Source organism: Cynocephalus volans, chromosome 3 (assembly GCF_027409185.1).
Source record: "Cynocephalus volans isolate mCynVol1 chromosome 3, mCynVol1.pri, whole genome shotgun sequence".
NCBI classification, from domain to species: Eukaryota; Metazoa; Chordata; class Mammalia; order Dermoptera; family Cynocephalidae; genus Cynocephalus; species Cynocephalus volans.
In genome coordinates, this window is record NC_084462.1 from 55,778,278 (window position 1) to 55,791,792 (window position 13,515).

Genomic DNA, 13,515 nt, shown 5'->3' on the forward strand with positions numbered 1-13,515 from the left:
CCATTGGCCAAATTTGCATCTATTTGAGCATCAGAATAATTAAGTTCAGTTATGAACCACTGAAAAATATAGAGATTTGTGAGTTTTATACTAGTAAAAAAGTTGGGGAGAAAGGATGTCTTTTGCTTATATTTTGAACTACTTTTAGACTTACAGGAAAGTTGCAAAAATAATACAGAGTTTTTATGTATCCCTCCCCCAGTGTTAACATCTTACATAACCATAGTAAAGTATGTTTATTTTCTTTTTTTGGACTGGTTGGTACAGGGATTGAACCCCGGACCTTGCTGTTACCAGCACCAACCCATAGTAAAATTTAAAGAACATTGGTATAGTACCGTTAACAAAACTAAACACCCTATTTGAACTCTTCTCAGTAGCTTTTCCACTAATGTCCTTTTTTATGTTTCAGGATCCTACTCAGCATCGTACATTGTACTGAGTCGTCATTTCCCCCTGATTTCCTACAATCTGCAGCAGTTTTGTCTTTCCTTGTCTCTTTTGATCTTGATAGCCCTGAAGAATATTGATCAGTTATTTTGCTGAATGTCTCTTAATTAGAGCCTGTTTAGTGTTGTCTCATGATTGGACTGAGGTCATATATATACCCAGCAGAAGGACCACAGAAATGGTGCCATGCCCTTCTCAGTGTATCATGCTACTGGGCTCAAGATGTCAGTATCATTCTTGGTGATATGGATGGTGTCTGCTGGGCTTTTCTATTATATAGGGGAAAAATTAGACTAGGAACAACATATTTGCATGGTCTTAAAGTGTCTCCCAACAAATTTCTTACTGGTTGCAAATGGGGGGTGGGTAGTAATTATGAAGTGGGGAAATTGGGCAACACCTTTGACTGAATGATCAAATTAATATCAACGGTGAGGGACAGATGGACATCATGTGCTTCCATATGTGATACTCTGAGAGGGACACAGTATCACCTGTGTTCTGGCTGAGAACACAACATGTTCAATCTAACCTAAAGAAACAACAGACAACACAAAATGAGGAATGTTCTATTTTTTAAAAAATCTAAACTTTATTTGGACTGCAGTTAACTTGGTAGTTCCAGTCTGCCAATTAAAGAAAAAAAGTTAAAGCCTTCTAAAATTACAAGGTTACTTAATATTACTTGGTCTACTTATAAGTTTTAAAATGCAATCAAAAGAATAACTGAATAAGGTCAAAAATGGAAGACTGAAGATTGTGTAAGTAGAAGGAGGAGGAAGGGGAGTAGAGGACAGAGGGAATAGAAGAAAACTAACATTTGTTGAGCACCTGTAGCATGTTAGGCCCTATGCAAGGTTCTCTACCCATTATCTCAGTCCTTTGAGTTAGGGAAATGGACACATGTAAAAGAGAATAAATAGCTTGCCTGAGGTTATATAGCTAGTAAATGGCATAGCCAGGATTCATACTTAGGTCTTCGGAGTCTGGGTCCAGCTTTTTTTTTTCCCCTCCTATGCCATACTGCCTTCTGTTGAAGTTAGAGTTTTTCAAGAAGAGTCAGACTTTCTCAGCTTTGACACTGTTTACATTTTGGACTGGATAATTATTTGTTGTGGTGGGCTGTTCTGTGTATTATGGGATGTTTAGTAGCATCCCTGGCCTCTAACCACTAGATTTCAGTAGCTGCCTTCCAGTTGTCTGGAAGACACCAGAAATGTTTTCGGATATTGTCCAATGTCTCCTAGGGGACAAAAATCACCCCTAGTTGAGAACCACTGCTCTAAGGGTTATATCAAGAGCTGAGTGAGTACTGTGTTCGAGAGTGCAGGCAAGAGCAGTCAGATACTTCCTTATTATATATTTAAGAAGGGAGAGATGGATTCCAGTTAGAAAAATCAGGCTCATGTAGTTGTGGAAGAGATTAAATTCATTGTTTTATTAGTATTGGCTTCTGTGACTCTTTTGTGTCTGTGTTATCCTCCCATGTTATTGACTTCACTTTCTCAGTTGACTTTGCTGACGGCTGCTTCTCTTTTTAATGACTAACTTTTGGTGTTTCTCTTCTCTTTACATTCTCTTCCTGGATAATCTTATCTATTTCCATTGAACTCTTTTCTCTGTGCTCGACTTTGACATATCTAGTGGTCTACTTGGCACCTCTACTTGAATATCTCAGAGTAGTGGTTCTGAGCCCCATGACCTGCTGAATCAGAAACTGTGGTTAGAGCCCAGCAATCAGTTTTAGCAAATCTTCAGGGTGATTTAGATGCTTGCTTAATCTCAGATTTTTACCATGCCAGTTGGATAGTGTCACCATCCACTGTCATTACTGAAGCCAGAAATTTAGGAGTCCTCCTTTTCCTTCATCTTTGCACCCACTTCATTTCAAAACTATGAGGAATTTCTATTCCTAGTTCTCAAATATATCTTAAATCTACTTCTCTTCTAGTTTCTTCACTTCATCTCCTATATTAGTGTGCTAGGGCTGCTGTTACGAAGTATCACAAACTGGGTGGCTTAAATAACTGCAGTTTATTTTTTAACAGTTCTGAAGACTAGAAGTCCAAGATCAAGGTGCTGGCAGGGTTGGTTTCTTCTAAGGGCTATATGAATCTGTTCTGTGCATCTCATCTAGCTTCTGGTGGTTTGCTGGCAAGTTTTGGTGTTCTTTGGCTTGTATCACCTTATCTCTGCCTTCATTTTCACATAGCATTCTCCTGTGGATTTTATCTGTTTCCAGATTTCCTCTTTTTATAATGGCATCAGTCATATTGGATTGTGGCTTACCCTAATGACCTCTGTTTAACTAATCACATCTGCAACAACCCAGTTTCCAAGTAAGGCCGCATTCTGAGGTACTGGGGCTTAGAGCTTCAACATATGAAATTTGGGAGTGAGGGGCCACATTGGGGGGTGGAGAACACAATTCAACCCATAACATCTCTCCCACTATCACTTTGGTCTACGCCACTATAATCTCTCACTTGAGAGCACAGTCTCCTTACAGGTATCCCTATTTCATTCTTAAAACCCCATTCTCTACACAAGGAACAAGAATGATTAAAAAAAAAACAAAAAAACACATCTGTCATATCATTCCCTTCCTTTCTCTTTAGTAACTTCTATTGCATTTAGACACAATCTAAACTTCTTACCATGGCCTGTAAGATTCTTCGTAATCTGGTCCTTGCCCATCTCTCCAAATTCTTCTGCTACTCTTTTCCTTACTACTTTTTGGCCATATTTGGTCTTTCCTTCAGGTCCTCAAACATTCCAAGTCCTTTGCTCCTTCAGGGCCTTTGTGCGTGATGATACCTCTATCTGGAATATCCTTCCCTCCCCCTTTTTGCCTAAGTAGCTCTTTCTTATCCTCCAAGGCTTTGCATAGATGTCACCTACCTCAGAGAGGCTTTCCCTGTTTACTCTAGCTGAAGTTGCCTCCCTTTGCTTAATTATTGTCTATCTCAACCTATTAATTTGTTTCCTTTACAAATTTTTTTTTCTGATTTTTTTTTTTTCTGTCACCCTTTCTCCTTTGGTTGTATTATAAACTCTGAATCAAATTACCATGTCCATCTTGTTGATCCCCCACTTTGTTTTTGGCAGCTGGCCAGAACAAGGGATCAAGCCCTGGACCTTGGTGTTATCAGCACCATGCTCTAACCAACTGAACTAACTGTCTAGCCTAAAGATTTTTTTTTCCACATCTTGTTCATCCTTGTATTGTGTGTAGGAAAAAGAACATGCTCAAAAAGTATTTGTTGAATGAATGTATGTTTCCAAAACATAGCACAATACCTAGGGCTGATTAAGTACTCAATAAGTGAATGTATGAATAGATTTTAGTGTTGACAGCCCAGCATCATATTAAGGTCTACCCTCCTCTAAATCTAAAACTTATGGTATTTGTGATACTTGGAGTCTCTGAGCCTGACAGAAGAGCACTTTTTCACATTGAGTGTTTACGTCATTGGGGTAGAGGAGCTGTTGCCAGAGACTTGTAGCTTTTTTATTCTTTGATTGCAGTTGACTGATCTCCTTCAGAAGCAAGCAGTGAAAGGAAAAGGAGCTGGAGCACTCCTGAGAGCCATCTTCAAAGGTAATAATAATAATTAATGTCACTTCTATCTTCCTGAGTTCATTGGTAGATTTGTTTACTTTTGGCACATATGGCTACTATTCTTACTGTTTAAAGCCCCACTGGCACACTTTCTGTGCTTTGGGAATTCTACAGAATCAATTGAATGAGGAGTCTCCCATCTAGGGGACTGAAATAATTTTACTGAAGGGAGTTAAAGTGGCAACCTGAGACTGTATTGCTGATTTTGGGGCCTGAAAAGGATGGACTTTTCATAAAGCGTGCTTTGGTTTATGAAAGAAAGTGAGCCGAGATGCCGGGTACCATTCAAGCTTTATTAAAGAAAGAAATCTGCCAGGCTGTACTCAAAATGAAGGACAGCCTGGGGCTGCCCTGAAAATGGTAGACAGCCCCAACAGTGGGTTTGTGAGAGTTTATATTAGTTTTTGGGCACGAAATGTATGGGGGGAGGGACCATTAGGTTGATGTAACTGGGTGGAGAACTGCTTCGATGCAGAAGCTGGAAAATTGTTTCTAAGTCAGGAGGCTTCTCTTAAAGGGAAGCGGGGAGGGGCTTCGTGCTGGAGTGGAAGACGAGGCCGGCTGCTGTTTCATGCTGGTGCTTATTGTGTGCACAATGGTACCGGCCACATCCCCAATCCATCATTCCTGCCTTTTAAGTATATGAAGAAGGGAAAAGGGACAAAGGTCTCATTCTTCTGAAGCTACTTCCTGCTGGAGATGGGCGAAGATATGAAAAAAATAAAAGATTTATGTTGGCGAGCAAAACAATTAGGTGGTGGGTACTGGTTTTGTGTGGGGAGGCTGTATTCTTTCGGGGAGGGGTCACTGATTCTGAGGGGCTGATATCCTCCTTGCAGGAACAATTTGGTGACCTTTTGGTTGGTGAAAGCCTGCATACATTCCTGCAAGAAATTAGAGAAACACCAAAAGAGAAAGGGACCAAAAAGTAGGATGAGTCCCAGCACAGTTAGGGGTCCTAGTAGGGGCATAAGCCAGGGTATCCAAGGGTTCAGTGAAATGGTTTAAGTTGTTTTGGATCACCCTGGACTCATTTACGTAATAAAAGCATTCCTTCCCCAAGAAGAGGCAGGTGCCTTCCTTGGCTATAAGGAAGTAAAGGGCCCTGGAGAGAGGAGATGCTATCTATGCTTAGTTCTTCTGAGAGTTTTTGATAGAATTGAGAGGCAGTAGCAGGGCCCGCTATGCCAGTTCCAGTTGCAGGGAGGATCTCTGCCCCAACTAAAAAGGTACAATTAGTGCCTTCTGGGAGCAGAGGCACTTCCTGAGAGGGGGGCCGAAGTTAGTCCCAGTCCTGTCTCCATCTCTCCATCTGTCTAGAGGGTGATGTCAGGGACGAGTTAAAAGAATATGTAAGAAATCGTGTTGGGGGGCAGGAAACAGGATAATGGAGTTTTACGAAGGAAATATTTTCCAGTTTTAGGGCATGGATGAGGAGGGGGTAAGTGAGTGGTAGCGTTTGGTGTTAGTAAGGCAGAGTGTGGGCAGGCCCCACACGACACTGACAGTCCCCACTGAGGTGAGATTAGAGGAAAGTGAAGAGATGTTTGTGGAAACATTGCAGGCTGCATCGACAGGGAGGGGTGACCACAAAAAGTTTCTCACAAAGTGGGAGACAGATGGAGTCACTCAGGGACCAGTCTGATTTGCTGAGGACTGCATCGTCCCTGCGGACCTGGAACCTCTATGTTCCAGGTAAGGGGGAGTATTGAGATAGGAGGAAAAACATGGGAAGGATGTGAAGCGTTAGGGAGCGAAAAGAATTTAAAGGTGACATTGCCACAGTGAAATTGCTAAGAAACATCCTACTGATAGGAGGTAAAGGAGTGCCAGGAGAAATCTTCCCATAATGTTACACTCTTTTGGGGCAGCTGCCAATCCTGTAGCAAGTACTTGAACAGGCAGTATAATAGTAGCTCTTGTGTGAGGGACATGAAGCAGTCCTGCAAGAGTGAGAGGATAATCGCTGGGGGAAGATCATCCTTCTTCTGGGATTGGGGGAAGAGCAAAGGTCCTGGAGATTTTCAGTTTTGTGGGTCTTAAAATGGATGAAGTGTGAGGAGAATGTCAGGTTGGAGGTTGAGCGGGGGGACCCCTCTGGCTTGGTGTTAACAGATTCTTTGGATAAAGTCTCAGGTGCTAGTTTTACCAAGGATAAGTGATACCAAGGGGGCCTTTCTTAGTACTTTTACTGCCGTGGGGGTGGTGAGAAGTGCTGTATAAGGCCCTTCCCAACATGGTGAGAGGGGCTTTGGAATTCAGGTTTTAATATACACTTGCTGTCCCGGGCTCAGTTTAAAGTCTGAGAGGGTGCTGGGGAAATGAAGAGGTAATAGAAAGTTGGTCTATTACCTAAGATCCCTAATGAGTGAAAGAGTAGGGAGATAACTGGCCTAAAGGCAATGAGCTGGAAGGGAGAGGTGTGAGAGTGAAGGGCCTACCATACATAAGTTCAAGGGGGCTGAGGCCTGTGGGCTTGCGGGGGCAGCCCATAGGTGAGTGAGTGACTAGTGGGGAGGCCAAAATGAGGGATGATTTCTGAGGTGAGAGCATGCGTTACTGCTGTAGCATCCTCTGAAGTGCAGGGAAAAACCGTAAACCAATCTGAAAAGGTATCTGCTAAGGTTAGAAGATAGCATGTTCTTTTGTGGGGAGAGTAATATAAGGGCTGAAGAAGGCGTAGTAGGAGTTCATAGCCTAATATGAACTGAGTTATGGAAATCTAAAAGGATTTGCTCAGTTTGTGTGGTAGGGAGGACATAGCAACCGGAGAGAGTATACCAGTTGTCCTTTCTCTGTACCCCACAACTGTTGGAGGTGTTGTATTTCTTGGGGTGTGTATTGGGGTAAAGGTGTAGGGGCCATGAGAAGGACCTGAGCAGGAGAGGAAGAGTGGGGGCCTGGTGATTGAGCAGCCTTTTTTGTGGTTAGATCTGCCAGTTTGTTTCCCTGGGCTATGGGGTCATTGGAGGTTTGGTGTCCTCTGCAGTGTATAACCCCAACCTCCTTTGGGAGTTGTGCAGCCTCAATAGCTTGTGTTAGATTTACTATGGCATAACCCACCCAGTGGAGGTTGCGCTCCCATCTATGAACCGCGTAATGGGATGTAGGGAGATGTGTGGAAAGGGATTGAGAAAGAGGTCTAAAGCCTCCATGCAATTGTGTTCTAAGGGTCATGAGTGTTTTGTTATGAGAGTGGCTGGATTTTAAGGGAGGGCAAGGTTTAAAGGAGAACTGAGAGTTTTCAATGAAAGTAAGGTGAATAAGTTGTAGACGGGAAAGGGAGAGAATTGACTTGGCCTAATGGCTGAGAAGGTCTTGAGACCTTCAGGGGCCCATTCTCGAGATGTGGTGTCTAGTTGTTTAGAGAGGTTTGTAACCGGGGAGAAAATATCTCCTGCCTTTTGTCCCAAAACATTGACTGCCAATCTTTGGGTTTTGGTGACGTATAGGATAAAAGGATGAGATAGGCTTGATAGAGATACAGCTGGGGCTGCGAGGAGAGCGGCTTTTAATCGCTGGAAGGGAGAATGAATGGGCTTTGTGGGATCTAAAGGAATTGCAGGATCCCCTTTGGCTGCCCCATAAAGTGGCTTTGCTAGCACACCAAAGTTAGGAATCCATAGGCAAAGATACCCTGCAAGCCCCAAGAAAGAAAGGATTTCACCCTTTGTGGTAGGAGTAGGGAGTTCAGAAATTAGACTCTTAAACTGAAGGAGAAGAAATTTGGGCCTTGCTGGGGACACTGGATATCCCCTGGAGGCCATGAACTCTTGGTATACTAATGTAAGTCTTCCATTCCATGAACATGTAATGTCTTTCCATTTATTTAGGTCCTCTTTAGTTTTGTTCAACAATATTTTATGGTTTTCAGAATACAAGTCTTGCACTTCTTAAATTTATTTCTAAGTATGTTATTCTTTTTGATACTGTTGTAAATGGGATTATCTTAATTCAGTCTTCTAATAGTTCATTGGTAGTGTGTAGAAATGCAATAGATTTTTGTATCTTGAACTCATATCCTGTAGCCTTTCCTGTTTATTAACTCTAATAATTTCTTTTTTGTGGATTCCTTAGGGTTTTCTGTATACAAGATGAGGTCATCTGTCAATAGAGACAGTTTTACTTCCTCCTTTTCAATCTGGATGTCTTTTGTTTATTTATTTTGCATAATTGCTCTGGTTGGAACATCCAATACAATGTAGAATAGAAGTGGCAAGAGTGGACATCTTTGTCTTGTTCCTGATCTTTAGGGAAAGCTTTCAGTCTTTCACCATGGAGTGCGATATTAGCTGTTTTTATCATAGGTGACTTTTATCAGGTTGAGGAATTTCTGTTGTACTCCTAGTTTGTTGAGTGTTTTTATCATGAAAGGATATTGGATTTTTCAAGTGCTTTTCTGCATCTACTGAGATTATCATGTGCTATTATCCTTTATTATTTATTTACCCTTTATTCTTTATTTATGTGGTATATTATGTTGATTTCCATACATTGAACCAATCCTGCTTGGTCATGGTTATATATAATCCTTTTTATATGTTGCTGGATTCAGGTTGCTAATGTTTTGTTGAGGATTTTTGCATCTATATTGACAAGGGATAGTTCTCTGTAGTTTTCTAATGTTTTTGTTTCGTTTTGGTATGGGGATAATACTGGTGTCAGGATAAGTTGGGAAGTATTCCCTTGTCTTCTGTTTTTGAGAAGTTTGTGAAGGATTGGTGTTAATTCTTCTTTAAACATTTGGTGAATTCACCAGTGAAGCCATCTCGTTCTGGGCTTTTCTTTGTGGAAAAAGGTTTGATTAACTCAATCTTTTTACTTGGTCTGTTGAGATTTTCTATTTCTTCTTCATTCAGTTTTGATAGTTTGTGTCTGTCTAGCAATTTGTCCATTTCATCTAGGTTATCTAATTTTTTGGTATAAAATTGTTCATCATATTCTTTTATAATCTTTTTTATTTCTGTAAGGTCAGTAGTAATGTCCCTCTTTCATCCCTGATTTTAGTAATTTGAATCTTCTCTCTTCTCTTCGTCAGTCTAGCTAAAGATTTTTCAATTTTGTTCATCTTCTCAAAGAACTAATTTGGTTTTCTTGTTTTTTCTGCATTGTTCTTCTTTTCTCTATTTTATTTAGGTCTGCTCTAACCATTATATATTCCTTTCACTAGCTTTGCGGGTTTTTTTTAAGTTTGTGAATTTCCCATATATTCTTCTGTTATTGCTTCCTAATTTCATTCAAACTGTGGTCGTAGACATTCATGGTATGATTACAGTTATTTTAAATTTATTGAGAATTGTTTTATGTCCTAATACGTGGTTTATCCTGGAAAATGTTCCATGTGCACTTGAGAATAATGTGTCTTCTGCTGCTGTTGAAGTGTTCTGTGATGTTTGTTAGATCTAGTGTGTTGTTCAAGTCTTTTTCCTTGTTGATCATCTTTTTTTTTTTTTAAAGATGACCGGTAAGGGGATCTTAACCCTTGACTTGGTATTGTCAGAACCATGCTCTCCAAGTGAGCTAACCGGCCATTCCTATATAGGGATCCAAACCTGTGGCCTTGGTGTTATCAGCACCACTCTCCAAAGTGAGCCACGGGCCAGCCCTTCCTTGTTGATCGAATTGTTCTATCAATTGTTAAAAGTGGGATATGGAAGTCTCCAGTGATTACTGTTGAATTTTCTACTTCTCCCTTCGGTTCTGTCAGTTTTTGCCTAGTGAATTTGTAGTTCTTTTGTTAGGTGCATATAGTTTACAATTATTATGTCTTGATGATGGGTTAACCCTTTTATCATTATAAAATGCCCTTCTGTCTCTCAGTAATAATTTTTGTCTTAAAGTTTGTTTTTTCTGATACTAATATAGCCACTCTAGCTCTCTTTGGTTATTGTTTACATGGTATATCTTTTTCCATTCTTTAATTTTTATCTATTTCTGTCTTTCAATCTACATTATTTCTCTGGTAGATAGCATATTGTTGGATTATTTGTTATCTATTCTGCCAATCTTTGTCTTTTGGGTTTTTTTTAAATTTTATTTTATTTTGTCAATATACAATGTGGTTGATTATTGTGGCTCATTACCGAAACCTCCCTCCCTCCCTTCTCCCTCTCCCCCATCTTTGTCTTTTGATTGAAGTATCTAATCCATTTACACTTACTGTAATTGCTGATAAGGTAGGATTTACATCTGTCATTTTGCTGTTTTCTTTATGTTTTATGTCTTTTTTGTTCCTCTTACTGCCTTCATTGTTAAGTAGATATTTTCTATTGTACCATTCTAATTGTACCATTTTAATTCCTTTGTTGTCTTTTTACTGTATTTTTTTAGTTGCTTTCTTAGTGGTTGCCTTGGGGTTTACAATTAACATCTTAATAACAACCTAGTTCACATGAATACCAACTTAATTTTAATAGTTTACAAAAACATTGCTTCTGCATAGCTTTATTCTCCCCCACCTGCCTTTGTGTTGTTGTTGTGCAAACATTACATCTTTATACATTTATGCCCATCAACACAGATTTATAATTATTGCTTTATGTAGGTGTCTTATAAATCAGATAGGAGAAAAAGGAATTATAAACAAAAAGTACATATATACTGCCCTTTATATTTTCCTATGTAGTTACCTTTACTGGTGTTCTTTATTTCTTCATATGGATTCAAGTTACTGACTAGTGTCCTTTCATTTCAGCCTGAACAACTCCCTTTAGCAAGAGGGCAGTTCTTCTAGCAGCAAATTATTTTTTTGTTTATCTGGGAATGTCTCAATTTTTCCTTCATTTTTGAAGGATAGTTTTTCTGGAAGAGTTTTGGAGTGCCTGCTAGAAAAAGCCTAGGTTGCTATGAACACATTTTTAAAAGTGATTCTGGTTAGGGCTTAGAAGAGAGGAGAGCTATAGAGAAAGGTTCTGTCTTAGAGAATACCTGAGCAATTATGAACAGAATGTTTGTAGAAATATGGATGGTAAAGGCCATTCTGATGAGATATCTGATGAAAATGAGGATCGTGTTATTGGACAATGGAGAAATAGGCTGTTCTTGTTATAAAGTGGCGAAGAACTGGCTGACTAGTATTTGTGTTCTAGTGTTTTGAGGAAGGTAGACCTTGGGAGCAATGAAATTGACTATTTGGCTGAGGAGATTTCTAAGCAAGTGTTGAAGTAATGGTTTGGTTCCTCTTGACTGCTTATAGTAAAATGCAAGAAGTAGAAATTATTCGAAGTTGGAATTGTTAAGCAAAAAGGAACCAGAGATTAAAGATTTAGAAGATTCTCAGCCTATCCATATTGCAAAAAATGAGTATGTTTGGAAGAGAACACTATATGGCCAAGAGACTTATTGATGAGGAGATTAGTATGGATGTGAGTCATGGACTTAACCATTTCAAGAAAAAAACAGGAATAGAAATGGGATTATATCCCATATTATATCAATGGGAACCACTGCTGGCTGGAACTTAAGGAAACAGAGAAAATGGGACAGAATGAAGGAAATTGTTTGGACATTTTAGACCCTACAGACTAAAGAACTGTTTGGCTGTGAAAACTGCTATGCAAAACAAGGGAGGAAGGACCCTGAAGGCAATTCAGAGATCATCAGGGGCTGCTACTGCTCCTCCCTCCACAAGCCTAGAGTTCATGTCCTGGGAGGCAGGGGTGCCTTTACTTAGATTTCAAAGGTCAGCACCATTGCCATGATGCAGGGTTGCCTGGCAGAGCCTTGGAGGCACAACCCCTGTTCCGACAGGAAACCACAGCATTGTCAGTGCCCCACCAACCTGTGGACATAATATTGTCACCCTGATGGGTCTAGAAGGCAGGACCACTTCCCCAATAGGCCTGGAGGTCAGAGTATGGAGCCAAAGAGGACTATTCTTAAGCTTTAAGATAGGCATTTTGCCTTGGTATGTTTTAGGCTCCTTTGGGACTCAAAACTTGGTCCCTATTTCTCTCTTTTGTAATGGAAATATCTATCTTATGCCTTTTCCACCATTTTATTTTGGAAGCACATACCCATAACTTGTTTGGTTCCACAGGTTCACAGCTGGAGGGAATTTTTGCCTCAGGATAAATTGTACAGTACTACCCCCTTATTCACTGAGTATACGTTCCAAGTCCGCTACTGGTTGCTTGAAATGGTGAATAGTACTGAACGCTATATATTATGGTTTTTTCCTATATATACATACTATAATAAAGTTTTAATTTTTAAATTAGACATAGTAAGAGTTAACAACAATAACTAATAATAAAATATAACAATTATTAACAATATACTGTAATAAAAGTTACATGAATGTGGTCTCTCTTAAAATGTCTTATGGTAGTATACTCACCCTTCTTACAATGTAGAAGGGATAAAGTGGGGTCATGCAAGATTTCATCATGATACTCAGAATGGCACACGATTAAAACTTATGAATTGTTTACTTCTGGAACTTTCCATTTAATATTTTTTGACTGGTTGAGTGTGGAAAGCAAAACTGCAGGTAAAGGGGGACTACTCTATCTTGAGTCTCACCTGTTAAATGGAGAAGTTTAAATTTTAACTGAGTTTATTTGAGCAGAGAAAACCAAAACAGAGCAAAGGAAAACAAAGAAAAGAAAACAAAAACAATTTGTGAATCAGGCAACACTCTGAACCTGCTCTGGTTCCAAACAATAACGTGACCTGACAGCATTTACAGGAAATGGAAGTGCCATACAGAGACAGCTTAATTGGTTACAATTCAATTGGTTAATTGGTTACAAAGCTTCCTGCAATTGGCCAGTTAGTTAACTAAGCTCAGCTACTATAGGTAAGCTCCATATTAGTTTGGTTTTTTAGGCTTAGTGCAAAAGCCTAGTCCAAATCAATAGCTTCTCACAAATTTTATTTAACACACCCATGGCTGATTTAGATGATATTTATATGAGACTTGACTTTAAACTTTAGAGTTGATGCTGAATGTGTTAAAACTTTTGGAGTTGTTGGAATGGAATGAATGTATTTTGTATGTGAGAAAGACATGCCTTTTGGGGGCCAGGGTCGGAGTGTTGGACTGAGTGTGTTTCCCCAATAGTCAAATGTTGAAATCCTAACCCTGATGCGATGATATTAGGTAGGGGGTTTTTGGGAGGCAGTTAAGACTTGAGAGTGAAGTCCTCATGAATGGGATTAGTGCCCTTATTAAAGAGACCCCATAGAGCTCTCTAGCCCTCTTTCCACCATGTGAGGATATTGTAAGGGAACAACATTCTGCAACCCTGAAGAGAGCCTTCACAAGAATCTGACCATGCTGGTACCCTGATCGCAAATGTGTAGCCTCCAGAACTGTGAAAAAAAATTTTCAGTTGTTAATAAGCCATCCAGTCTATGGTACGTTGTTATAGCAGCTCAAACAGACTAGGACCTGTGCCTTTGGTGTCATATACAATAAATCATTGCCATATCCAATATCA

The 13,515-nt window shown here is 39.8% G+C and overlaps 1 protein-coding gene across 2 annotated transcripts in view; it reads left to right on the forward strand.

Annotated features, from left to right (window-relative positions):
* FANCI (FA complementation group I) overlaps nt 1-13,515 on the forward strand; it is an 86,357-nt gene that overhangs the window by 7,406 nt on the left and 65,436 nt on the right. For both annotated transcript variants that reach the window (XM_063088771.1, XM_063088772.1), the window contains exon 2: nt 3,979-4,051. In XM_063088771.1, the coding sequence (XP_062944841.1) occupies nt 3,979-4,051 (73 nt within the window). The remainder of the gene's footprint in view (nt 1-3,978; nt 4,052-13,515) is intronic.